At 54.7% G+C, this 25959-nt stretch overlaps 1 protein-coding gene across 1 annotated transcript in view; it reads left to right on the top strand.

Annotated features, from left to right (window-relative positions):
- The window catches only part of IKBKB (inhibitor of nuclear factor kappa B kinase subunit beta), a 48648-nt gene extending 22901 nt beyond the window's left edge, over positions 1 to 25747 (top strand). The window contains exons 6-22 of the mRNA XM_055416658.2: positions 5648 to 5736; positions 6777 to 6866; positions 9371 to 9495; positions 12816 to 12923; positions 14196 to 14325; positions 14545 to 14739; positions 15286 to 15400; positions 16013 to 16136; positions 16661 to 16812; positions 16973 to 17034; positions 18007 to 18116; positions 19047 to 19096; positions 19182 to 19281; positions 19443 to 19590; positions 21066 to 21193; positions 23408 to 23498; positions 24515 to 25747. Of these exons, the coding sequence (XP_055272633.1) occupies positions 5648 to 5736; positions 6777 to 6866; positions 9371 to 9495; positions 12816 to 12923; positions 14196 to 14325; positions 14545 to 14739; positions 15286 to 15400; positions 16013 to 16136; positions 16661 to 16812; positions 16973 to 17034; positions 18007 to 18116; positions 19047 to 19096; positions 19182 to 19281; positions 19443 to 19590; positions 21066 to 21193; positions 23408 to 23498; positions 24515 to 24580 (1883 nt within the window). The 3' untranslated portion in view covers positions 24581 to 25747. The remainder of the gene's footprint in view (positions 1 to 5647; positions 5737 to 6776; positions 6867 to 9370; positions 9496 to 12815; positions 12924 to 14195; positions 14326 to 14544; positions 14740 to 15285; positions 15401 to 16012; positions 16137 to 16660; positions 16813 to 16972; positions 17035 to 18006; positions 18117 to 19046; positions 19097 to 19181; positions 19282 to 19442; positions 19591 to 21065; positions 21194 to 23407; positions 23499 to 24514) is intronic.
- The last annotated feature ends 212 nt before the right edge of the window (positions 25748 to 25959 follow it).

Genomic DNA, 25959 nt, shown 5'->3' with positions numbered 1-25959 from the left:
CTCATCAGTGAGAACTCGGGAGTGTCACAGTGTGCAGTTAATATGTCCGTGTCTCCCTCACGAGCCGACGGGAAGCTGGAGTCCAAGACCTGAGTGCTGTTCCTGCAAGGACCCAGGAAGGTGTGGTGCTTGACACAGACCCCCCGGAGCAGCGTCTGTCTGAGGAGGTGCCACCGCGTGGAATGAAGTTCACACAGAGTGCCCCTCGGCACCTCTGTCCTGTCACTGGAGCATGAGAACATGGGACCTGCAGGCTCTCCCTCTTTGTGGTCCCCTTCTCCAGTCTTACGCGCGTGCAGTACCTCTGCTGTTAGGGGCTTCGATTTTTAAGAAAATTCCAGACACACAGGTATTTCTTTTTTCCATCTCAAATTCTCATGTTCCATCGAATTTAAGTCAAATTAAGTTCTCTCGCCTTGAGAAAATTCGGATTCATGACACTGCCCCCCTGTGGTCCCATTCTGTTAAATAAGACACAGTCAGAGCGAACTGGGCCTTTCAAGGACTGATCCTGGAAGGGGCGCTGTCACCGAGCCCTTGCCCGTCAACATTTTGACCATTTCACTCAGTGAAGGAAACCATGTGTAACGACGTATATGGGATTGTCAGTGTACGAGTAGTCAATGTGTGTATATAGTCTGCATATAGATACACAGTGTGTGCACACACACACACACACACACACACACACACCTGTATAGGATATTGTGATTCCAGATGTGATTAGGTTGATAAAAAGCACTTGAAAATGAGTGACTTCCTGAAATGAGAGCTCAGGTGTGTTAGGTGCAGTGGCTTCAGTATGAGGAGAGCCCGCTGGTAACAGGGTCACCGGCTGGGTCACCGGCTTGCCCTCCGTCCTCCCTAAAGACCGGGGCACGGCTCTCGAGCGTCGTGGCACCGAGCTGTGCCCTCCGTCTGATGTGAGTGCTCTGTCTCCCCAGGGGCTTCTCGGGGCAGCGCCCTGCTTGTCCTACCCCACGCCTCTCTCGCTGGGACGTTCATGTCCAGCGTCAGAAGCCTTGCATTAGTCCAGGCATTCCTACTTGTTCAAACTACAGTGAGTCCCAACGTTCACGTGTCCTGGCCCTGGACAAACTGACCGCCGCCTTTCTGTAAGAGCCCATGACGCTCATATCACACAGCCACACAGGCCTTGGGGACTCGGTGGCTGAGCAGACACACCCCGTCTTCCCCCACGGGTGCTTCCCACTGGCCGTGAGTTCATGTAAGAGGAGGCAGCATCCCCGCGGGCAGGGTCGTGCCCAGGCGGTTTTCACACTGTGCTTTGACTCTAGTAAAAGTCAGTAAAACAAAAATGAAAGTGCCGGTGAGAAGCACCAGTCTTTTTTTTTTTTTTGCCACGCCCCGTGGTACGTGCGATCTCAGTCCCCGACCAGGGATGGAACCCGTGCCGCCTGCAGTGGACGGGCATCTTAACCATGGCCATGATGGCCAGGAAAGTCCCCCAGCAGAACAAGGTGGGTGGCATATGGGGTGTGCCCTCTGAGAGCAGTGGGCAGGTTGCTTCATCTGGATGTTCGTTGGGCCTAAGCCAATCTGCTGTACCCAGTTGTGAAAGCAAAGAAGAAGAGAGAACAAGTAAGAAGTGTTGAAACTCTATGGTCAAAGGCTGGATTGAAGGGCAGATTCAGTGAGAGATTTTGCGATTTCACATAATGTGCAGCTGGAACGCCCATGAGAAGGTGGAAGTTGGGTGTTTAACTCTCAGGGGTTTCCCTGTGTTTTCAGAAAACACTCAGCATGAAAAGTCTTTACACAGCATATCTGGTCCCTTGGGTTCTGCGAAGGGTGTCTCTTCTCCCTGGGGGTGCACCCCTTCCCTGCTATGCCCTGGCCCAGCACCCTTCAGTAAACTTTTCTTAGTGTGGTTATCGCTTTTGCTTTTGACCTTTTTCTGCCTCTAATAATAAAAAAAGGTTCATGCTATTACATTGACATCCCTGAGTCAGGTGATGTAAGCATAAGTAATTTCTGATAATTGCCGGTTATACTGTGGATTTCCCATGATTCCTTCAGCCCTTCCCTGATGGGTGACTCTTCGTTCGTCTCTAATGATCTCACTTGACACTGTGCAGTCCGCACCCATCTTTGTGCCTGATGGTGCTTTTGGCTTGTAAGCTGGATTGCCAGAGGCAGAAGCAAAGGCTCAGACGATATGTCCATCTTAAACTGGAATACCTTTTGCCGTGTCTCTTTCCCCCAATTGCACAGCAGTTATTACTCCTTCCAGCGATGTAGGGAGTGCCTTTTACATCTCATCTGAAATTCCTTCTGGTTGAAGAAGTGAAAAGGCATTTTGTTGTTCCTTTCGTCTGTACTTTATGGACAGCCAGTGAGCTTGAGCGACTTCTTACATAATTGCATAATCGTTTGCGGGCTGTGTTTCATTTCTACTCCTATAAGTTACCCCTTCATGTGTTCTTTGCCAGTTTTTCTACTGGTTTGCTTTCTTTGTTTGTGTATTGGAATAGTCTTTTCTTTATTAAATCACTAATTACTCAGTTCTGTTGATAGTAAATAATATTATTTTTAAATGTACCTAACCTCGGAAAATAAAAACATAGTCATCTTCTCTTGAACGCCATCCGCAGTTTTTATCCTTATTTCTACTGGCCTGAATCTAAAACCCTGGGAAGCACCTGTCTAAACCACTTCTTTGTTTTCTTTTATGTTCCTTTAAAGTAAAAAACTGCATTTTTTTCTTTAGAAAAGTAACATGATTTTGAAAAATAGTAGTGTTGCTTCCCAAACACCTGCATTGCTTTCTTATTGGTTCGTAGGAGTTTTTGTCTGTAGATGCATGCTTTTTGGCATATGTGTTACAGATATTTTTTTCCCTTTTTTTGGTCTTTTGCTGTTTGTATAGTATCTTTTGCCATAAATTTTTCTTTCTTTTTAAGTGAAGTGTAGTTGATTTATAATATTTCAAGTGTACAGCAAAGTGATTCAGTTATATATATGTGTGTGTGTATTTTTCATTCTTTTCCATTATAGTTTATTACAAGATATTGAATATAGTTCTGTGTGCTATACAGTAGGTCCTTGTTGATTATTTTATATAGTGTAGTGCGAGAAGGCAATGGCAAGCCACTCCAGTACTCTTGCCTAGAAAATCCCATGGATGGAGGAGCCTGGTAGGCTGCAGTCCGTGGGGTCGCTAAGAGTCGGACACGACTGAGCGACTTCACTTTCACTTTTCACTTTCCACTTCCACACATTGGAGAAGGAAATGGCAACCCACTCCAGTGTTCTTGCCTGGAGAATCCCAGGGACAGGGGAGCCTGGTGGGCTTCCGTCTGTGGGGTCACACAGAGTCGGACACGACTGAAGTGACTTAGCAGCAGCAGCAGCAGTGCGTGTTTATTAATCTCAAACTCCTAATTTATCCCTCCCACTTCTTCCCCTTTGGTAACCCTTTTCCATGTCTGTGAGTCTATTTCTGTTTGCATGTAAGTTCATTTGTATCATTTTCTTTTAGATTCCACAGGTAAGTGATACCATGTGATATTTATCTTCGTCTGGTTTGTTTCACTTACTGCGATAATCTCAGGGTCCATCCATGTGGCTGCACGGCGTTATTGCATTCTTTTTCCATGGCTGAGTCATATTCCATTGTACATGTGGTGTATGTACGTCATCTTCATCCCTCGACCTGTGAATGGACGTTTAGGTCGCTTCCATGTTTGGCTTTTGTAAATAGCACTTCAGTGAACATAGTGGTACATCTATCTTCTTGAATTAATTTTATTAGAGATAGTAATATGGACTGCTGCTAAAGCTGAAACTCCAATACTTTGGCCACCTCATACAAAGAGTTGACTCACTGGAAAAGACTCTGATGCTGGGAGGGATTGGGGGGCGGGAAGAGAAGGGGACAACCGAGAATGAGATGGCTGGATGGCATCACCGACTCTGTGGACATGAGTTTGAGTGAACTCCGGGAGTTGGTGATGGACAGGGAGGCCTGGCGTGCTGTGATTCATGGGGTCGCGGAGAGTCGGACACGACTGAGCTACTGAACTGAATATGTGGTTCATCTGGTAACTTTAGTTGTTTAAGGACCCTCAGTACTCTTTTCTGTAGTCGCCATAAACTTTTAAAACCTCTTTGTGTTATTTGCTTTTTTTTTATGCTGTATAGTTTTCCTCCCATGGTGCTAATTTTTTTTTTTTTTTTTTTTTGCTAAATTTATCCTGTGGTATGGAGAAGGCAATGGCAAGCCACTCCAGTACTCTTGCCTAGAAAATCCCATGGACAGAGGAGCCTGGTGGGCTACAGTTCATGGGGTCGCTACTAGTCGGACAAGACTGAGCAACTTCACTTTCACTTTTCACTTTCACACGTTGGAGAAGGAAATGGCAACCCACTCCAGTGTTCTTGCCTGGAGAATCCCAGGGACGGCGGAGCCTACTGGGCTGCCGTCCATGGGGTCGCACAGAGTCGGACACGACTGAAGTGACTTAGCAACAACAACAATCCTGTGGTATTTTAGACATTTTGCTGTTAGTGTGAATGGGATTTTTTTTTTTTTCCTTTCAGCTGGATCTATGACAGGGACAAAAACTGTTGATTTGTATCTACTTGTTTTGCTTCCAGACAACTTGCTACATTTTCCCCAGTTTTTGGTCTATTGAGTCTTCTAGGCTTAGAGTCAGATCATTTCCAGATAAAGATCGTTTTATCTCTTTCCAGTACTTCCTTGTTTCTTTCATCTGTGGAACAGGTTGTTAGGACTTCTGTTAAAACCTCTCTTAGGGGTGAAAACCAGGTCCTGATGGGCGTCTGAGCTTTGGCCATCCTGGGTCATGTGGTCACCTTTGCTCTTCATAGCAGAGGCTGTGGTAGCAAGTGAGCCAGGTGGTGCAGGCTGCTTCCTTGTCAGCTAGATTCTGAGGGCTTTTAAGTTGAGAACCACGTCCTCCCTTATTTCACAGCCCTCAGAGCCCAGCAGAGGACGGGGCATACGGCAGACGCACACACTGGACCAGCAGATGAATTGAAGGCGCCCCCCACTCTCCCCTTCTAGGCTCCCCACCCTGCTTCTTCCTTGGAGGCACGTCTGCCCTGCGTCCTCTGCGTCCGAGGACCAAGTGCTGTCTGCCCAGAGGGCCCCCTCCCCCTTGCCCACCCCGCAGAATTTACTTTCCGAGCCTCTAGACCAGAGAAGGTCCCCTTCTCAAACTTAATCAGCACCTCCTGGAGGGCTTGGTAAAGAGCAGACCGCGGGGTCACCCCCGGTTTCTGATTCACTCCACCTGGGGTGGGACCCGAGAGTTTGGCATTTCTGTGTACCAAGTCTGATGCTGCCGGACCGGGCAGTGCCGTTTGAGAACTGCTGTTCGAGACGGGAGGTGGTGACCTCATGGATGGAAGACTCAGAGTTCTTTGCGTGAACCAGGCAGATTCCGGTGCTGGCCCAAGTTCTGCTCACGTAGCCAGGTCCCCCTCCCTTCACCTGTGGGGCGTCTGTGGGCCTGTCCTCCCCCCGCCACTGGGAGCCCCTGCATGGAGTCGGGGTGTGTGTCCGGAACATGCGATAACCATCTTTCACTGGGGAGGCAGTGCCGCGTGAAAGGCATTGTCTAGGCTTAACGGGAACTCACTCCCCTTTCCACCCTCTCAGCCTCTGCGCTTCGATACCTTCATGAGAACAGAATCATCCATCGCGATCTGAAACCAGAAAACATTGTCCTGCAGCAAGGGGAGCAGAGAGTGAGTGACCCCGCGGGCCAGCCTCGGGGAGGGGTGGGGGATTGTGGGCTGAGCAGCTGGGGGCAGGCGGCGGGGGCAAGGAATGCGCTGTGCGGGTCTGCTTACGTTTGGGTTTCCTTGCTCACGTATTTGCTTTGATTCCCTGGGAGCGCTCTTTGAATCGAAACAAAATCCAGCGAAAAGTTCTGGCTCACAGATTGAAGCCAGTTTGAACAGACCACATTGTTGACCATCCCAAGTTGCAGGAATCTGATAAGAAAAATAATGTTTGTCTTCCAACTGCCACCCCTCCCCCACCCCCCCCAGCCTTTGGGCCTCGCACTTCTTGGAAACGACATTTTTTTGTTTTCCATTTGTTTGGGAGTCTCAGCTTTTGAAGCTCACAGGTAATCTAGCTGTAGGTGGGTTCTGGACGTGGCCGAAAGGATGTATTTGGAGCTGGCCCGGCCCAGCCTGCAGTTTCTCCAGAGCTCTTGGGGGCCCCCTGGCTCAGGTGTGGGGTCACCTCCCCGCAGGGCTGGGCCATGTTTGTTCAGCTGGGTGGTGAGCAGGGCTCAGATGAGTGGAATGTAACCGCTCATCCGTGGGCCATCTGATCTCTCCCCGCGGCTTCCGTCAGCGAAACCCACGCCCGTCCTGGCCCTGGCCTCTGTCCCCGGTCACTCATTCCCGGAAGTCCATCGGAGGTTCGAGAATGTAAGGTATTGCTGAGAAGGAGCCCCGCCTGGTCCTTCGCGTCACGTCCAGTCCGGGGTTCACAGTCCCGACGGCCGGTGCATGGTCTAATTCTGACCTTCCTCCAGCCGATGATCGCCAGGCAACGGAGGACACGTGCCTGGCGTTTTTACATTGTTTTCTTTTGCCTGAACCTACCGTGTCTAGGGCATTCTCCTGCGTATTTGGCGGTCCTGAGGAGCTTAGGGTCTTAGGACTGGGAATTCAGAGATACCCTCTGTGCCAGCAAAGGTGTTGGGGATTCTTGAAGGCCAGCGGACTTGCATAACCCTCAGATGTCTCCCCCTCCCTGTTTTTTCTTTCAGTTAATACACAAAATTATTGACCTGGGGTATGCCAAGGAGCTGGACCAGGGCAGCCTCTGCACTTCCTTCGTGGGAACCCTGCAGTACCTGGTAAGAGGCGGGGTTCCCAGCTCTGTGTGTCAGCCTCTCTCAGGAGGCCGTGGCTGCAGGGCTCTGCTTCCTTCCTTGCCTTCTGCCATCTGAGCTTGCCGGCTCTCTGGATGATTCCTGGATGCTCAGGAAACACACTGGTGTGTGAGGTCAGACTCCTCAGCCTCCCAGAGGCCCTGTGGAGGGCATGGTCATCCTCTCGTGTCTAAGGGCTCTGCTCCTGGGCCCGCACGTGTCCCGTAACCCCCCCTGCGGCCGTGTTTTGACCCAGAGAGTTTAAACCAGGTTCCCGGTGCTCCAGAGGGGCCTCCGTTCCCACGCAGCAGCTCAGGCCACGAGAGGGCTGGCTTCCAGCTCCCACCCTTTCTTCTTCTTATTTGGTCTGAATATTGTGGTTCTATTTGAGTCCCCCATTCATCTAAGAAATACTGATCACCTGTAGTTTTTCTTTTTACGTTTTATTTTTTGGGGGGAGGGGAACCACATTGCGCGTGCATATATTTAAGGCTTTTTCTTAAAAAATTACTTATTTAATTGAAGGATAATTGCTTTACAATATTGTGATGGTTTTTGCCGCACATCAGTGTGGATCAGCCACAGGCATACACGTGTCCCCCTGCATCCTGAGTCCCCCGCCCACCTGCCTGCCTCCCCAACCCCATCCTTCCAGGTTGTCACAGGGCGCTGGCTCTGGCTGCCCTGCTTCATACATCAAACTCGCACTTAAATATATTTCTTTCTTATACTAAGAAAGCCACTTTACTTGGAACCCAGTGCTTTCCAAATTTATTTTTCCTGGAAGCTGTTACTCACTTCCTGCAGACATGCTGCAAGTGTTGTTTTAGAGTTTAGGAAGAAGATGGACATGGCCCTGATACACAGATAATGAGGTGATTAGAGTTGTGATAAGGACTGCAGAGGGAAGGCGCGGGATGTTATATGTTAGGAGGACCTGGTGTTTGACCTGCAGGGTCCAGGGGGATGAAGAGGGAGTTCCAGGTGGTGGGGCGACAGGAGGCGCCCAGAAGGCACTGCCGGAACCAGAGAGGGAGGAGGGCATCTCGGATTGAGGCTGGAGAGGGAGGCGGGGGAACAGATCATTCAGAGCCTCCCTGGCTGCATTAGAGATTCCATACTTGATCCTGAAACCTCTGGAGGGACAGTGAAGGGTCTTAAGCCTGAGAGGAATCAGGTTTACCTTTGGAAGAGATCGCACTTGGCACAGTGTGGAAGGTGAATTGCAGGCAGTGGGCCGGTGGTTTGGAGGCCATTGGGGTGGGCAGCCCTGAGGATGTAGAGGACGGCTCAAGGAGTGCCTGAAAGGGGGGCCTCCCTGGGGAGGTTAGGACTCCACGGTTTCACCTCCAAGGCCCGGAGTTTGATCCCTGGTCAGGGAACTAAGAGCCCACAAGCCACGCAGTGTGGCAGAAAAAAAAACACACAAGCAAACAAACAAATAACAACAACAACAAAAAACAAGAAAGGCCTGGAACAGGCTCAGCAGGACTTAGTGACCGATTGCATGCAAAGGATGATCAGGAAGTGTGGACTGAAAAACGGAGTCTGCAGTTTATGAAAGAGAAACAGAAGAACGTTGAAAGCCACTGGGCTCCATGAGCTTAAATAGCCTACCTGGGTCTTACATAGAAAAGAGAAAAAGCAGTCATTGAGGTCCTTGTGAGTGCATCCACACTTTCTATTAACCCCCACTGGGCAGTGGGGGTTAATAGGTTTTATCCCCTGCTCTGAGGGGTAGAGGTTTCAGGGTGGGGACCTGGGACTGTGACTCAACACCTGTGCCCACAGAGCGGGGTCCTGGGGGTCCTGCCCCGTGTCCTCTGGACCCCTTGTCAGCTCAGTGGCAGTGAATCCGGGGCCCGAGCTCTTACCATTCATGGGGCCAAAACTTCTGTCCAGAACCAGACACAGAGGCCAGCCCGACCGTCCCATGCGTTTCGTTTTGGCTTGTGGTCCTTCGTGTCCCACCTGCAGCCAGCCTGGGCTCACTCCTGCCTGCACACCTCCGCTCCTCAGGGTTTTTTCCGGGATGTCTGTCCTCAGGCATCTTGAGCCGGCCGCACCCCGCCCGTGCTGGGAAGCTTCCTGTCACCGCAGCCTGACTGCTTGGGCAGCTGGCCTTTCCTGCCCGACTGTGACATTCTGTCCCATCTTGGGCTGTGGACCGCGTTAGGGGGCAGGCCGGCATTCGTTGCATATGCTGTGCCCGGGTTTGTGTGCCCTGGATCACTTCCCCTTGTGGCCCTGCATGGCGCCCAGGAGAAGGGTACACACACACCTCAACCCCCTGCCCCCTGAAGGCCCTTGTTTCAGCCCGGGGATGGAATGAGACCAGAGAGTCTCAGTTCTACCTGCCTGATTCGCGGTCGCCTCCTCCCTCAGAGCAGGGTCCGCGGAGCGTGGGGCAGGTCAGAATGCCGGGTGCCCCCCACCGTGGGGTCCCTCAGAGCAGGCTCAGCTCAGGTGTGTGCCCCCTGTCCCTGCAGGCCCCCGAGCTGCTGGAGCAGCAGAAGTACACGGTGACCGTGGACTACTGGAGCTTTGGCACCTTGGCCTTCGAGTGCATCACCGGCTTCCGGCCCTTCCTGCCCAACTGGCAGCCGGTGCAGTGGTGAGTGAGGCCCGGGCCCGCCCTCGGGAGGGTGGCCCCCATCCTTGTCAGACGTTGCCTCGCCTTCCCGGTCTCATGGGGCACCCTGGGCCGGGCCTGAGACCCCTGTGATCTGTTGCCCAAGGAAGTCCTGTCGGGACCCAGCCCAGCATGTGTGCAGTCTGAGCTCCAAAAGCCTGGAGAGATGGAGTGTTAAGTGTCGGCCTGGATTCTGAGCCTTAACAGCCTTAAATCCAGTCCGTGTAAATGACTGCTCTGTGCAGGGCAAGAAGCCAGTGTGTTTACAGAGTGTGTGTGTGTGTGTGTCAGGGGGTGGGTGTACGCTTATGCCAACAACACTCTCTGTTGGTAAACAAGCAAAGGGAGTGTTCACATGACAAATCTTGAGACGTATATATATGAAAGTTTATTGTTGACAAATTTTACTGCACCTCAGTATTTTTTTTTTTTTTACATACGGCAACATACACGTTTCAGTGCTGTTCTCTCATCATCCCACCCTCGCCCTCTCCCACATAGTCCAGTGGTCTGTTCTTTTGCTGCTTTGAATATAGGATCATTGTTACCGTCATTGTAAGTTCCGTATATATGCGTTAATACACTGTATCGGTAAAAGAATGAAACTAGAACACTTTCTAACACCATACACAATAAAATGGATTAAAGATCTAAACATAAGATCAGAAACTATGAAATTTGGTTTTAGAAGCATCAGTAGCTTAAAATGTGAGCCGAGTACACTGCCAAAAATATGTTTTCTAATGAGGGATACGATTAAGGTTTTAAAATCTACTCTATATTTTTAAACTTTTCTTCTAATTGTAAAACTAATATGTGATTTATTATATACATAAAAGTTAATCGTTACTGAAATGCGTCATTTAAAAGTTAATGTTCCATTGAACCAATTAGGGTTCATTCACAGTGATTCTTTGAGGGACCACACACTAACTAAAACGGTAGCACCGTTGTCCAGAATTTTTTATCTCCAGTTTTAGTGTTTGGAGCAGTGCTAAGTTCACGGGGTTCATCCTTCAGAAAGCAGAAGAGGGAAAAGTCATCCCACGCCTCCTACTTGGGTCCCCGCTACAGACGCCTGACGCTGTTGGCTTTGGGTCCACCTCAGGGATGTTTTGTCTGTACACAAGTGAGCAGGCACGCATCTGTCTCCTGCCCATTTGTCACACCCCGTCCTCAGCTCGGTGATGACATCGCAGGCACGCTGCCCTGTGGGTGCTCCCCCACGGTTTTTACACTGAGAATCTCCTCCCGCCTCCACTGACATTCCTCCGTCTCCAGACTCTTCTTCTGTGTGCCTGCATTTGTTCAAAAAACAAAGTAGGCTACCATACGCACTCCCACAGAGCCTGCCTCTCACACTTAAACAAAACAACTCAGGGACATCCTGGTCCGTCCAGTTATTTCCCTGGGATAAGTTCCTAGAAGTGGGATCAACATACCAAAGATCGTGCACATGTTCAAGGTTTTTGGTTTGTACTAACAACGTGCTCCACAGAAAGTCTGTATAAGTAACATTTCCACCAGGAACAGGCAGGGGTCCTCTCCCCCTGCCCCCTTTGTGGGGCAGCACTGGCTGATGTCACGTTTCTCAGTATCTTTCTAGAAGTACCAAAAACACAGACTTCCTCAAAGGACACATGTACATCATGAGAGTGTGTGTTTGTAGGACCAAGACGTAGCCTTTGGAATCTGTCCAAGGAGAGTGGCTTTCTGTGATGCAGTCCAGTTCGGTCACCGTTCACACACCAGACACAGGGAAGGATGAACCAGGCTCGGTCTCCACGCCCGAGGGCCCTGGTGACGTGGCGGAGGGCGCCCTCCCGTGGGGACTGACGGTAGCACAAGCTGCGCCCTGAGCTGGGCTCTGCAGTGCTGATTTAGCTCCTTGCGTTACAGTCACGCCGCATCATGCGACCGTCACGACAGTGACTTTAAACTGTACATGCGACATGTTTTTAACTCACCGAGGGATGACTGCAGTTCTGTTCAAATGTTGAGCGTTTCCATTATTTATAGCACGGTGAATCAGAATCCATCAGAACTAGAGGAAATGCCATTTGAAACCATCCCTGATGGCCCAGCTGTCTGCAGAGCCATCCTCCCTCACGTTGCTGGGAGGCCAGGTGACCACTTCCAAGCACACGTCTCTGAAACCCAAGAGTTTGTGAGACGTGCCATTCTGGTCTGCCTGTAATGCCTGAAGCAGCTTTAACAATTTCTCTGTCATCTCAAATGGCAGGTAGATAGCAATTTCAGGACAAATGCAATTTGAGCTTTATTATCCTATCGTAAAGCTGCTTTGAAGGACCAGTCTTGAAAATGCATCTTAGGGCCAATCTAGGCAGTAAGCGTTTCACTCACCGTCCTTTCATTTATCTGTGTAGTTTCCCGTGGACAGACTTGAGTTTCTATCAGAGCACCATCCTGTAATGACAGCCTGACTTCCAGCAGGCAGGTTCGAGCCACACCCTGGCTCTTCCAGGCTCTGTGTGCTCCACGTGACTCAGTTTACCCCCCTGCCAATGAGACTGCAAGCTAAAGCATTTTCTGTCTGAACCTCCAACGTCTTTTTGGAAAGGAAGGACGCGGACATTCAGACAAAATAGAAAGAGCACCTGTCCTTGGATCCAAGTCCCTGGTTCTGTCTTTCTCTAGTTGTGCGACCTTGGGCAGGTCATTTCCTCACCTGGTGAGGGTGGGGGATGGGGGACTGAAAACGGCCTACCCCACAGAGGTCTCCTGGCGGAGAAGGGTACATTCCCTGTCAGCGCTTGATTCTCTGTGAAGCATTGTTCAGACTCCTGTCAACACCCTTGTCGCCGAGAACATGTGAAGCCAGTTTAAAGTCCTTGTTCCTTAAACACTATTTCAGATACATCAAAAGGGTCTCCTAGTTAGAAAATGTTAGCGCTTCACTTGCCTTCAGAAGTCAGGCATAGCCGTTGCATTTAGAGGGAAGTGCGTGGCGTGTGCAGGTTTCATGTGCAGGAAGCGTGGTGCGGACATCCTGTCTCCATCCTCTGTGTTAGATGGAAAGGAGAAGAGTGAGCCGGATGGGCCGGGGCGAGGTCAGGAGACCGCAGCACAAGCCCGCAGGTTCCCGACTCTCCCCAGGCAGCACCAACACCCTTAGCCTCCCAAAGACGCGTCCCAGCGCTGGGCGTCACAAGTGGTTCAGTAGCACCCCAGGGGGATCCTGCCTGGCTGTCAAGTGGAAAGTCACCCGTGTAAGGGGCTGTTGGGCACCCGCTGACATCAGGGTCATTACACCCAGCATGGCGGTCCCCCCACATCCACAGGCACTCCAAAGTCCGGCAGAAGAGCGAGCTGGACATCGTGGTGAGCGAGGACCTGAACGGGGCCGTGAGGTTCTCCAGCTCGCTGCCGCGTCCCAACAACCTCAACAGGTACGGCCCCGGCCCCTCCTGCTCCTCCTCTGCGGCCTGTCCGTCCTTTCTGAAGACGGGGGCGGGGCCGGCGTCCCTGGCCCTCCTGCTCCTCCTCTGCAGCCTGTCCGTCCTTTCTGCAGACAGGGGGCAGGGCCGGCGTCCCTGGCCCCCGGTGCTGCTCAGCACGCTGTCCCCACCCCACCCGTCTGGAGTCACTGCCTCGGTTCCCAGCGCCGCTTGTCGCCCTCCTCACCTGTGGCGGCTCTGTCCTGGTCCGCCGCAAGCCTCTGAAGGGTGGGGAGTTGCCCCTTCCTGCTCTTCGCCTGTCCTCCCGCAGCCTGGCACTGTGTTATTGCCAATACATAAACCTTTGCATTTTGAACAGCATAGTGGTCTGGTCTCAGAGCCAGAATATGAGCCGTCAGGTCACTTTACCAGAAGCAGGAGATGATTCGGAAGACAGCAGCCGGCAGCCCCACGCCGAGGCACTTAGCTCACAGTTTCCATGAGTCTTAGGAGGAGGGGGATGGGGTCCCCTGTAGAGGAGCTGGGCTGGAAGTTCCCGGAAGGATCTGGACTGATAGGCAGGACGGGTGGGTGAAGAGGAAGGCTCTTCAAGGGGAAAGACTTGGGGGCAGCTAGGGAGAGGCAGCAGGTAGTGCTGTTGACCTCTGGAGGGCTTCTGTCAGGGGGCAGGGAGGGGTGCTGGGGGTTCCCAGCAGTGCGTGTGGGCCCCTCAGATGCTTTCCAGGGAGTGACTGACAATGCGGATCGAACCGGCGGTGTGGGCCAGATCGTTGGGTGGCGCTCCTGATGTGGGAGGGGGCTGCTCAGCACCTGGAAAGCTGCCTGGAGGGTCTCGCAAGGCCCTCTGCCCGGGGGCCCCCAACGGGAGGGTGTTTGCGTAGATTCGCTGGGGGTGGGGGGGTCAAGTCTCCGAGCGATTCATCTTGTTAGGGGAAGGCTCACGCTTCTTCCGGGTGGTTCAGCCTGAGGGATCACTTTGGCCTTGTCGTGTGATGGTCACGTGGGAAGTGGGATGCATGTGTGCTTTTCAGTCCCCACGTGTGCCAGGAAGCTCGTGCTGGGCCTCACACACGCGTGCATGCAAACACGTGGGATGGGAAGCTGGTGCTGGGCCTCACACATACATGCATGCACACACATTGGGCGGGAAGCTGGTGCTGGGCTTCACACGCGTACAGGCACACACATGGGATGGGAAGCTGGTGCTGGGCCTCGCACACGTGCGTGGGTGCACACACACACACCCCCGCTGCCTACCCCCAGCGTCCTGGCCCAGCGGCTGGAGAAGTGGCTGCAGCTGATGCTGATGTGGCACCCGCGCCAGAGGGGCACCGACCCTGTTTACGGGCCCAACGGCTGCTTCAAGGCCCTGGACGACATCTTGAACTTGAAGGTGAGCCTGCGCCTGGTCCCCCCAGGCCGTGGGCCCCCTGACCCCTGTGAGGGTATGATGGGACCCTTGCTGACCGACGGGTCATGAAGCCATCGGTGGGGACGCACAGGAGGGTAAAGACTCCGGCGTGCAGACCCTGGGCGGGGCCTCAGAGAGGCAGGGCCAGTAGGCTGGCGTCCCCATCAAGCCGTGTTTCCCGTGACCCCCGGGTTTTTGCAGCTGCTTCATGTCCTGAACATGGTCACGGGCACCCTGCACACCTACCCCGTGGCTGAGGACGAGAGCCTGCAGAGCCTGAAGGTCCGCATCCGCCAGGACACAGGCATTCTCGAGGAGGACCAGGAGCTGCTGCAGGAAGCGGGGCTGGCCCTGATCCCCGACAAGCCCGCCGCCCAGTGCCTCTCGGACGGCAAGGTGAGCCCAGCCTCCTGCGGGCACTGCAGCCGGTCCGCCACACCACCGCGCAGGCGCCCGCCCATTCCAAGGTGGGAATGCGAGATCCCGCAGGCTTGGTAGGAGACACGGATAGCCCCACGCTTTACCTGTTCCTTCCAGACCACTGGGAATGCTTTTTGTCCTTGCTGCCAAAGCGACGCTTCATTCTTCCACATCAACCGAAACTGTTTTTGACCCCCCTGTCACGTGCGGTACCGTGCTGACTGCTGCACAAAATGAGCTGCAGATTTAACGCGGGGGAAGAGGCGTTGGACAGTGAAGGAGATGGCAGGCGTCTGAGTCACGTGGTAAAGACAGAGGATAGAGCAGAACATAGACAAGCTGTGCGTTCAGGTCAGAAGCCGAAAGGAAGCAGCCAAGGGCAGCAGAGGCCAGAGGCGCTGGGAGAGGCCTGCTGGGTGCCTGGCACGTCCTGGCCGAGCATGCTCTGTAGTCTCCCCCGTTTCTTGGGGGACGGTGGGGTGGGGGCCACGAGACCTCATTCTGCCTCTGGTCCCTTTGCAGCTGAACGAGGGCCGCACGCTGGACATGGACCTCGTTTTCCTCTTTGACAACAGCAGGGTCGCCTATGAAAGCCAGGTCTCCCCGCAGCCCCAGCCTGAAAGTGTCAGCTGCATCCGTAAGCATGGCCTATACTTTAAAAAAAAATGATCCCTTAGAGCTCTTGGGACAAAGCTAGGGGGAAAGCCCTGGCCCAAGCGAGGGGTCCCCCCCAAGCAGGCGAGTCCACCTGGTCCTCAGACAGCCGTCTCCAGTCGCACATGTGGGGAGCAGCCCTGCCGGAGGCAGGACAGGACATCCTCCGTTAATGCCAGCCTCAGCTGAACAGAGGACAGGGAGGATGGCTGTTGACCTTGAATTGTAAAACCATTTTATTTTTGAAGTTGTCTTTGTACGTTGGTGATGGATACATGCACAAGGTACCAAAAGGTACGATAGAATAATACAGTGAAGGGGAAGCCCCTCCGTGTCCCCAGTTTCCCAGGGAAAACTGCCGCCAGACTCCTGGGTCTTCCTTGCAGCATGTTCTGTGCGTCTGTAAATTTGGATGTGGGTGTGCCCCGGGGCGCAAAACGAGCGACAGGAAGTAGGCTCAACACCCAAGGCAGTTGTGCAATGGCCAGGCCGTCACATAACCGCGTGGCGTGGCTGAGCCAGCGGGCTCTAGGGGCGGGGTGCTGTTGTCCACCACAGGCACTGCACCCTGACCTCCGCCTCTGTTTCCACTCAGTGCAAGAGCCCAAGAGGAACCTCCCGTTCTTCCAGCTGCGGAAGGTGTGGGGCCAAGTCTGGCACAGCATCCAGGCCCTGAAGGAAGACTGCAGCCGCCTGCAGCAGGGCCAGCGTGCAGCCATGTAGGTGCCCAGCGTGCCCGGTGGCCCAGCCGCAGGGTGGGGCCTAAGGCGGGGGCCCCAGGTCAGCCGCCGTTGGGAGGGGCAGGAAGGAAGACTTTGCTCTGGAAGGGCAGGAAACCGTCGGCGGGTGGGATGGAGGGAGGGCCTGTTAGACCCACCAGGCGCGTGTGGTCAGCACGCGGACCAGGGGTGTGGGCGGGGCGGGGAGTGGCTGGCCGGAGGGCTGACCTGGCTCCACTGTGGGTCGGCCACCCTGCCGGGCTGGGCCAACTCCTTCCCCAGGTTATGGCTGGTCTGGGTTCCTTTGCGTGGCACTGCACCTAATTCCAGTTTCGGAGCAGAGCCTCACCCATTGCCACGGACCGGGAAATTGTCGTGATGGTTATAAGTGGCTGCTCTTGTTATGATTATACTAATTATAGTAGGGGCCTGCCAAGGTGTTGGAGGCCGCTTTTATTATTGTCTGGGAAGTGGTATCTGGATCCCAAAGATGCCCGTGGTGTGTCTCTCGGGGGCCCCTGCAGGATGAATCTGCTGCGGAACAACAGCTGTCTGTCCAAGATGAAGAACTCCATGGCCTCCATGTCCCAGCAGCTCAAGGCCAAGCTGGACTTCTTTAAGACCAGCATCCAGATTGACCTGGAGAAGTACAGGGAGCAGACGGAGTTTGGGATCAGTGAGTGTGTCCTTTGCAATCAATCTGGAGAGACCGTTAAACTTCTTCTCTCTCAAGTGTTTCTTTTGTCCTCTTATAACGGAGTTCCTTTTTACTTTCTTGGTTTTGGCGTGTTTTCATTTTGTTTTTAACTTTTTTTTCCTCCGTGTTTTTCCTCCAGCATCGGACAAGCTGCTGCTAGCCTGGAGGGAGATGGAGCAGGCCGTGGAGCTCTGCGGACGGGTAGGAGGCTCCCTGGGTCCCAGCCCGGCCTAGGGCACCCTCTTCCCTGCCATTTTTCCCCTTTCTCACTGAATGCTCAGTCCAGCTTCTGTGTCAGAAATCACATTTTCCTCGCCAGGCTCGCTGTCCTCAGCTAGCACTTGCTGGAAGGAGGTGGGGGGTGCCAGGCAGAGGTCCCCAGTGTGGCTGGTCCGGGAGCCACACAGATTTGAGTCAGGCTTACGACGTGACGTGTCCCAGGGAGCGCAGACCTCTCCCTATGAGAGGGGCCCTCGGATAAAGGAGCAGGACTTGGTCATGTCAGAAGTTGCCCTGACCTCCTCCTCGGGACACTGAACCCATAGGAAGGAACGGGTCTGAAGGGGCAGGTCTGAGGGCTGTGAATCAGATGCCGCTGAATAGTGTTGATCGTGAGGCTAGGCAGGGAGGCGGGGTGCCCTGGTGGACCTCACTCGGGAAGCCTGGGCCCGAAGGCCTTTTCCTGGACTTTTCCACCATCCGCCCAGTGGACTCGGGCAGGGAGCCTCCCCTCCGTGTCATAGCATCTTGTTTCTATAAATTGGTGCCGATGTGCCTCGTTCGAGGTGGGTGACACCTTGTTCAGGCACGGGGACGTGAGCCACCACTCCACTCCCCCACTCCCCTTATCTCTGTCCTCGTGGGCGTAACCCCTGAGATCAAGGACGAGTTAGGAGAGGGGAGCGTGCCCCGGCTCGTCTCCACACCAGGGCCAGGCCAGGTCTTCTCAGGCCCCATCACATCTCGCTGCAGTTTCCGGTGGGGGAGACTGCAGCTTGGGGCCAGGGTGACCTGCCCCAGGGCCACAGAGCTTGCGGGTGGCAGGCCTAGATCCCAGCTGCGGATTCCCAAGGCCATGTCCCTTCCAGCCGGGCAGCTGAAGGTCCGTGCTGAGGCTCGGGAGTCCCTGGCCGAGTCCGTTGGGGCTCAGTCTCTGCGCGGCTCTGTGTCCAGGAGAATGAGGTGAAGCACTTGGTGGAGCGGATGATGGCCCTGCAGACGGACATCGTGGACCTGCAGCGCAGCCCCATGGGCCGGAAACAGGGCGGGACGCTGGATGACCTGTGAGTGTGTGCGTGTGTCCACGCGCGGGCGTGTGTCTGCACGTGGGTGGTCAGGCTGTTCGAGCGCGGGTCTGCTGGAGCGCGCACTCCCGTGCAGCCCCATCCTGGGGAGGTCTTCTCAGCACGTCTGGAAGCTGGGCCTGGGCAAACCTCCTTTCCTCTGAGCCTCACCTGACACAGAAGAACTGTATGACCTCACAGTTGTGGGGACCAGTTCAGATAACACCCCGAGCCATGGTTTGTGAACTCCAAAGCATCAGGTCAGATGCCTGGCTGCCCAGCATATCCCAACCTGGGCATGGCCCTAGAAGCAGGAAGTAGGAAGGGAAGGAGCCAGGCAAGTCTTAGAAGGTGGGACCTTGGCTCTTCATTTGAGTCGTGATCAGGACTTGGCCTTGGCTCCAGGGACCCTCCCTGGGGCTCAGCCAGGCCTCTGATGCTTCTGCCAGGACTCTTGGGACCGGAGGCTCCAGTCTTTGAAATCTGATTATCTGTAGCCTGTATTTTGTCAGGTTATTCAGTGTTTTATTATATTCTGGTTTTCAAACAGTCGACCCCTGGAAATGTCAGCCTATCTCACTGTGTTCGGGCCCAGGGGAGGGCATGTCTGCTCCTGGCTTGAGTTTCAGGGGCCATGTTCTCTGAACTCAGGACCCGCACCTCTGAATTGCAGGGGCCAGGCAGGTGGGGAATGCTGAGGGACAGAGGAGGCTTCTGTCCTGAGCACTCTCAGGAAGTCTTGACAGTGAGCTTTGAGTTGGAGTTTCAACAGTGAGCCGGGTCTTCCTGTGTCATGGGTTTCACCCGTGACATCCCCAGGAAGCAGCCTTCCCTCCAGCCAGGATGTGCTGCCCGCCCAGCTTCTAGAAGTCGGTGATGCTGCTGGCAGTGGCTTCGGTGCTGATGGAGCCACTGCCTTGTGTGTTTCAGAGAAGAGCAGGCGCGGGAGCTTTACCGCAGGCTGAGGGAGAGACCGAGAGGTGAGTGGGCCGCCTCCCAGGTCCCCCGCGCCTGGGCACCAGGCTGGTCCCCCCACAGACCGTGTGGCTCCGTCCCGCTTTGCAGACCAGCGGACTGATGGGGACAGTCAGGAAATGGTGCGGCTGCTCCTCCAGGCAATCCAAGGCTTTGAGAAGAAAGTGCGAGTGATTTATACGCAGCTCAGGTATCAGGCCGGAGGGTGGAGCTAGGAGAGGCCCCGTCCCCTCCCCTGGGCCCCGGAGGAGCTCCTGCCTGCCGTGGCCAAGCAGAGTCACCACCGCCGGGGCCCATGTCCTGCTCCCCCGACCCGGGTGCACTGGAGCTCGTCACTCTTGGTCTTCACAGTAAGACCGTGGTCTGCAAGCAGAAGGCCCTGGAGCTGCTGCCCAAGGTGGAGGAGGTGGTCAGCCTGATGAGCGAGGACGAGAAGACGGTGGTGCGGCTGCAGGAGAAGCGGCAGAAGGAGCTCTGGAACCTCCTGAAGATCGCGTGTGTGAGTGAGCCCTGGCAGGCCCGTCCTGGAGGCGGCAGTGTCGGCGTCCACGCGTCAGCTGGGCCGGGCCCCCTCGGGAGGCTCAAGGGGAGAATCCCTCCTCGCCGCTTCTCAGACGCCACTGGCCCAGCACTCCTTGGCTCGTGGCAGCATCACTCCAGTCTCTGCCTCTGACTCCGTGTGGCCTTCTTCTCTCCGTCTCTCTTTGTAAAATCTGTCTCTTTTGGGCGGCACTGGATCTGTTGCTGCCTGCGCGCTTTCTCTGGTTGTGGTGAGCGGGGGCTACTCTCCAGCTGGCGGCGTGCAGGCTTCTCACTGCGGCGGCTTCTCTGGTTGCAGAGCACGGGCTCTAGGGTGCGCGGGCTTAGCCACTCCGCTGCACGTGGGGTCTTCGTGGACCAGGGGTCAAACCTGTGTCCTCTGCATAGGCAGGCGGACTGCCATCCACTGTCCCACCAAGGAAGCCCTCTTCTGTGTGTCTTGTAAAAGCACTTGGCCCTGGGTTTAGGTCCCACCCAGATAATCCAGAGTGGTCTCATCATGGGACCCTGAGCTCCATCTGCAAAGATGCTTTTTCCAAACGAGGTCACACCCTGGGTTCCTGGAGACCCGCGTGCAGCCCCCGTGGGGCGTGCCTCCTGGGCCCTGAGCCAGGCCTGTGCTGTGCGGCGCTCAGCCCGCTCTGTGTGAGCCCACCATCCCGGTGTAGCTGTGACCCCACGAGTGCGGCTCGGAGGGAAACCGCAGAACGGAGACTGGAGAAGAGCCGAGAGAAGCCTGGAATCGCGCTGCAGGCAGCAGGGGGGCTGAGGAGGCTGACAGCAGCGCCGCTCGGCCTCGGGCTGCAGGTGCACCGGCTGCCGCAGCCCAGCAAAGAGCTCTTCTGTTCCCCAGGTGGCGCAAGTCCCCGAAAGTCACCTAGGACCTCCGTGTGTTTGTCTTTTCCTTGGGAAGAGTAAATGTACCTTCCTTCTCATATCCTTCTCATATCCTTTGTTAAGTAATCCAGCTAATGAAACAGAAGCCTCAGGGCCTTCCCTGGTGGTCCAGTGGTAAAGAATCCACCTTCCAATGCAGGGGATGAGGGTTCGTTCACTGGTCGGGAAACTCAGATCCCACATGCCACAGGGCAGCTAAGCCCTCATGCCACAACTAGGGAAGCCTGTGACTGCAGTCAAGAGCCTGCAGAGCCAATAAAACCCAAAATTAAATGGCCAGTGGTTGATTAAAAGAAAAATAGAACCCTCAAATCTCTATTTAGAGCCCTTAATTGAAAAGTTATACCTGCAGATGCAGACACAGTTTCTAAGCTGAAGTGCAAACCACCAGACGGCAATGTTGCCTGATTTCTGCAGGAAGAGCATGTGTCTCGTGGCCAGGTGTCTTCATGAGAAAACATCCTGCCATGAAAGCAGAATTTCAGTCATCCCTCTGCCCCCCAGGCCGCTGACTCTCTTTCCGGTTTTGCCCTCTAGAGCAAGGTCCGGGGTCCCGTCAGCGGGAGCCCGGACAGCATGAACGCCTCCCGCCTGAGTCACCCTGGCCAGCTGATGTCGCAGCCCTGCGCGGCTCCCGACAGCTTGCCCGAGGCCACCGAGAAGAGGTAAGTCCTCATCCGCAGCGCCCAGTGCCAAAGTCCAGGGCGTGCCGGGAGGTCGTGGGAGCGGAAGCGTGGGTGTCTTGTTGGCAGTCCGCATCACCCGTCAGTGGCTCCGTGCGCTCCCCTTGGTGTCTGGCCCCTGTGCTGGGCGCTGTGGGGGTGGGTGTGGTGTGTTGCTCGCAGAGCTGCCTGTGACCTGCCCAGCCAGGTGTCCTTATCTGAGGCTGAGCTGCTCTCACTGGATGGGATCCATCCCTTGCTATCTGCTCATAGAAGCAGGTCCCCGAGGGTGTCTGCTGGTCACCGCGTCCTGGTCACGCATCGCCGGTCCCTCCTCTCCCCCACCCCGTTCACCGCTCCCCGCCCTGCCTGCTGTGCGCTCCCCTTTGCAGAGCTGGGAGTGCAGCCTCAGAGCCTTCCCGTGAGGTTTTCCCTCCCTGCCTCCTGCCCAGTGCTGCCCCCAGGCCCCCTCTGGTCAAACCTTGGCGGGTTTTGGAGACGGTTTTGATCAAGTTATTCTTCCGGATATTCAGGGACCAGCCTTGGCAGCCAGCTGCCTCGGGGCCAAGGCTGAGCCTTTTCCAGCCTCCAGGACGTGGGCAGGCTCCAGGCTCACCCCAACTCCCAGGCAGCTCCTGGCTCAGCCTGGGGGTCTTGGAGGCTGGTCCAGACCAGCAGCATCAGTGGGTTCTGGGCTCTTGCTGGACGTGCAGGTTCGGGATCAGCAGCCCCGGGTAACCAGGCTGGGCCGAGCCCCCTGCATCCTGGAGTCCCAGGTTCTCGGCTATGCTGACGCCCTCCCTGGGGCATCTTCCATCCGCCCCGGCCCTGCCTCCTACCCCCTCCGCGGCCTGGACACGTACGCACAGATCGCTGTCTCCTGAGACACCTGTGTGGTTCTTTGTTTCTGGTTCAGCCTCACACCCGTTTCTTCAGAGCCTTCCCTTGCTGGGCCCCAGGCACTGGAGACAGTGCAGATCGATTCCTGAGGGCAGATCTACAGACTAGAGAGGAGACTCGATTGCTGAGGGAGGGGAATGACTGACAGCAGGTGCAGGGTTTCTCTTGGGTGCTGAAAGCGGCCGAGGGCTAGGCCTCTGCGATGGATGCGCGACGCTGTTTGCGCACCAGGAGCATGTCCTCGTGCACCTTGAACGGGCGAACTTTATGGTTTGTGAACATATCTCAGTAAAGCTGTTTTCAAAATGTCCTGTTCCTGTACTTGGGGAGTTTGTAGCCTGTACTGTTTGGGTTTCTTTTTTTCTTTCTCTTTTTGGTCTCTTGGCTTGCAGAATGTATTTCCCTGAGCAGGGACTGAACCTGGGCCCTCGGTAGTGAAGGTACAGAGTCCTAACCACTGGACCACCAGAGAATTCCCCGTGTTGGATTCTTAATTCTCTCCCCAACTTCCAGTTAGCTCCTTGAGGATGGTAACCAGGTCTGGGGCCTCTGGGGCCGGCCCAGAGCCTGGTGCCTGGTCAGTGGCTGGTGGCTGAGTCTGGGCTCTGCTCCTCCCACCAGCGCCCACTTTGTGGTGAAAGGAGGAACTGCAGGGCCCTTCCTGTTGGGTTTGTCCCATTCCTCCACGAGATCCTCAAAGCTCTAGGAAACGCGTCCTGGGGGCGCAGGCTGCCGTCTGTCTGCCCACGTCCTGGAGCCAAGGTTAGAACAGGACAGATAGCTTGCTTTGCTCTCGCCTTTCCAGCCACGGCCTGTTCTCGGGACGTGTGTTTCTTATCGTAGAGAAGGTGGGACATGTGCATTTCTCATCATAGGAAAGGTGAGATCTGTTCCTAGAATACGCCTCTCCTAGTCTCAGGGAGCTAAGGAGACCGGGGGAAGTCTCGTGGTCTGTACGCCTTTGTCAGTTTCAACAACTGTGAAACAGGTGATTGGGGAGAGATTTTCAGATTGTGGCAGTTTAGAGAAAGCCTCAGAAATCTCTTCGGCTCTGAACTTTTTTATTAGGCCAGGCCTCTGCTTGCTCATGTTGTGAATGGCGATGCTCACGGCTGGGTTCCAGCTTCTGTAACAGCGCTCACAAAGATGGATGAAATCCCCGAGGCAGTGCCATCTATTTTAAGACACTCAGTATCAGAATAATCATTTAATTTTAAAAATCTTTCCAGAAACCTTTAGCATATTTGTACACAGTAATATATTACTTTTGAAAAGTTCACACTGATCACATTCTAATAATCCAGTTGTTTTCTTTAGTGAAGACTTGGTGGCTGAAGCGCACACGCTGTGCACCCAGCTGGAGAACGCCCTGCAGGACACCATGAAGGAGCAGGACCAGAGTTTGAGGGTAATGGCCCGCGGGGACCCCCGCTGCTCCACACCTTTGCTTTTCTGCAGCAAACGAGGAGAAGCTAAGAGAGAGGCGACGCCCCGCTGCCTTGATCTCAGTGTACACTTGGGGTTTTCTGGTACACCCTTCTTATTCATCAGACGAGCGCAGGTACCTTAACTGCTCTGTCTGCTCTCATCCTTACCGTGCTAGGTCCTTGCGAGGCCGGTAGCATCCCTGTGGGAAGGCCTCTGTCCCGCTCTTCCTTCCGTGCAGTCGCTGGACATGCACATCGGAGGTGCAGTGCTGGCTCCAGGGACAAAGCCGTCACCACCCCATCTCTCAGGGACTCAGAGCTTAGGGACTCAGCAAGCCTAACTCTAGGGAAGCTGATCTAAAGAAAAATGAGTTCAGGTGCAGAGACATCGAGGCAAAGCTGAACTTGCTGAGAGGATGCTTAATCGTTCGCTTGGGTCTTTTAATGGCCATTTCCTGCCAATATAGTCCCGCGCTAGAGTTTCCGGAGCTTCTCGGTTTGGGAAAGGATTGGCGGGGTCACTGCCCATGGTAATCACCTCTTACTTCTTCAAGTGTCCTTCTCCGGTTTGGGGCTTCTGTGTCTCCTTCTTGCTGCTCTTCCTCCTCTGGGCCCTGTACGCTTTGATACTTGCACTACCTGATTGCTTCTGCCGGAGGAAAAGGAATTCTGCCAGGCGGTTCCACCTGGTGAGGCTGGAGGTGGAGAGCTGAGGCGAGCCCTGGGCACCTGGGCGTGCAGTGAGCGTAGGTCAGTGCTGTGAGCTGCAGGAATAACACTTACATCGCCTGGCCAGAGTCTCGGGCTGCATGCCCATCTGAAGATAAGCTCCTGCACGGTCTTGAAGACATAGCTCCGGCTCTGGGGTCCCTTGCAGAAACTCGATTGTCAATGAAAGGCTCTTGCCTTCCTTCTAAATCGTGCTGGTTGCCTCCCGAAGAAGAAAACCAGGTCCCTGGGCGGCCGCAGGGTTGTTAACGTGACCGTTGACTTTCAGTCTCTAGACTGGAGCTGGTTGCAGTCGGAGGAGGAGGAACAGCAGAGCCTGGAGCGGGCCTCATGACAGTGGGTGGCCCTGGCCCTGACGGGCCGCCTGGCCCGAGGCCCCAGCGTCATTGTGCCCGGCGTCCTCGGCACCCAGACGGAGATCGCGCTCCTCCAGCAGCTGTGATGGTCACCGTGGACCGAAGGCATGGCCCTCCATGGGCACGGCCAGCAGCTCGTCCACTCGTCAGATTTTTTACGCTCCAGAGACCCAGCGGACGTGGATGCGGGGGCGGCGTGTAGGAGGTGCCGCCAGGGCGCCACTGCTCCTGCGGCGGGAGAGGGGTGCTCCAGGCTCAGTGGCCGCATCCGACTGGCTCCCAGGACGAGGTCTGGTCGGCGCTCGGTGCCAGCTGTCTCCTCCTGACCCCTTCTGCTCTCCAGAGGAGGTCTGTCTGCGTAGCTCGAGTTTCCTCTGGATCCGGCTTCTCTTGAGCAGACCTCAAAACCCCGGATCCTGCCCTGCCCCATCCTCCTTCCTCTGATCTCACTGCTGCTAACATTTGTCCTTCCACCTGTGACCTGCTGCCAGGCTGCGGTCCTTCCAGCCAGCATGACTGTCTGGAGCCAGGAGGGAACAGCATCTCCCTTCCTGCGGGTCCCAAAGAGTCCCTGGGAGTGAGCTGCCTTGGAGAAGAAGGAAAGGGTGTCTGTCACCCACGAGCCTGCTGACCCCCTGTGACCACAGCCCTGCCCTGTTTGTGGCCGTGAGGAGATGGAGGAGGTTCCGCCTCTGTATCCTCTCGCGGTATTATTTAGTGAATGTATTTAAAAAACAGATTCTCTATTTTGCAATGTAACTCAGATCCCATTGTCTATTTTTATAATACCTCTGGTTAGGACTTAACAAACTCAAAAACCCAACTGTAATGGAACGTTTGATGAAATCAAACAGTGCCAGAGCCCGCACTGCCTCTCTGCTGTCTCACAAAAGCTTCTCTTCTGTGTAACAGAAGGAGAGCATGGTGAGCTTGGATGATCCCAAGCAGGCAAGTTTGGTTGGAGAAGAAAGCCAGACGAGAAGAGTTTCACAGAGTGCCTTCCGTGGAGGCGGTACCATGGGTTCCATGTAAAGGAAGTTTGGGGAACAACGGTTCATGCTTTAAGTGCCTCTTAGAAATTCACATTGTGCACTGGTTTACTGAAGGATGAGGAAAGCCCCATGAAAATAAACTGGCTTAATTCTGCCTAAATCTGCTGTTTCCCCAACTCGCTCGACAATAACACCTTTTATTTTTCTCTCGTGTGCATGTAACATTGATGAGCGGCCCAGAGAACTGGAGCGCGATAACGCGTGATTTAGGGAACACTGGTGAGGAACACAGTGGGAATTCAGACCGGAGTGGTGGGCCAGGGTGGGGTCACATTAGGGAGAGGATAAGTGTTGAGCTCAGAGTC

This window comes from Moschus berezovskii, chromosome 26 (assembly GCF_049115385.1).
Source record: "Moschus berezovskii isolate FMDL1 chromosome 26, NW_MosBer_1.0, whole genome shotgun sequence".
NCBI lineage: Eukaryota > Metazoa > Chordata > Mammalia > Artiodactyla > Moschidae > Moschus > Moschus berezovskii.
Note: the sequence above shows the minus strand (reverse complement) of the source record. Positions and strands in the feature narration are given on the sequence as shown.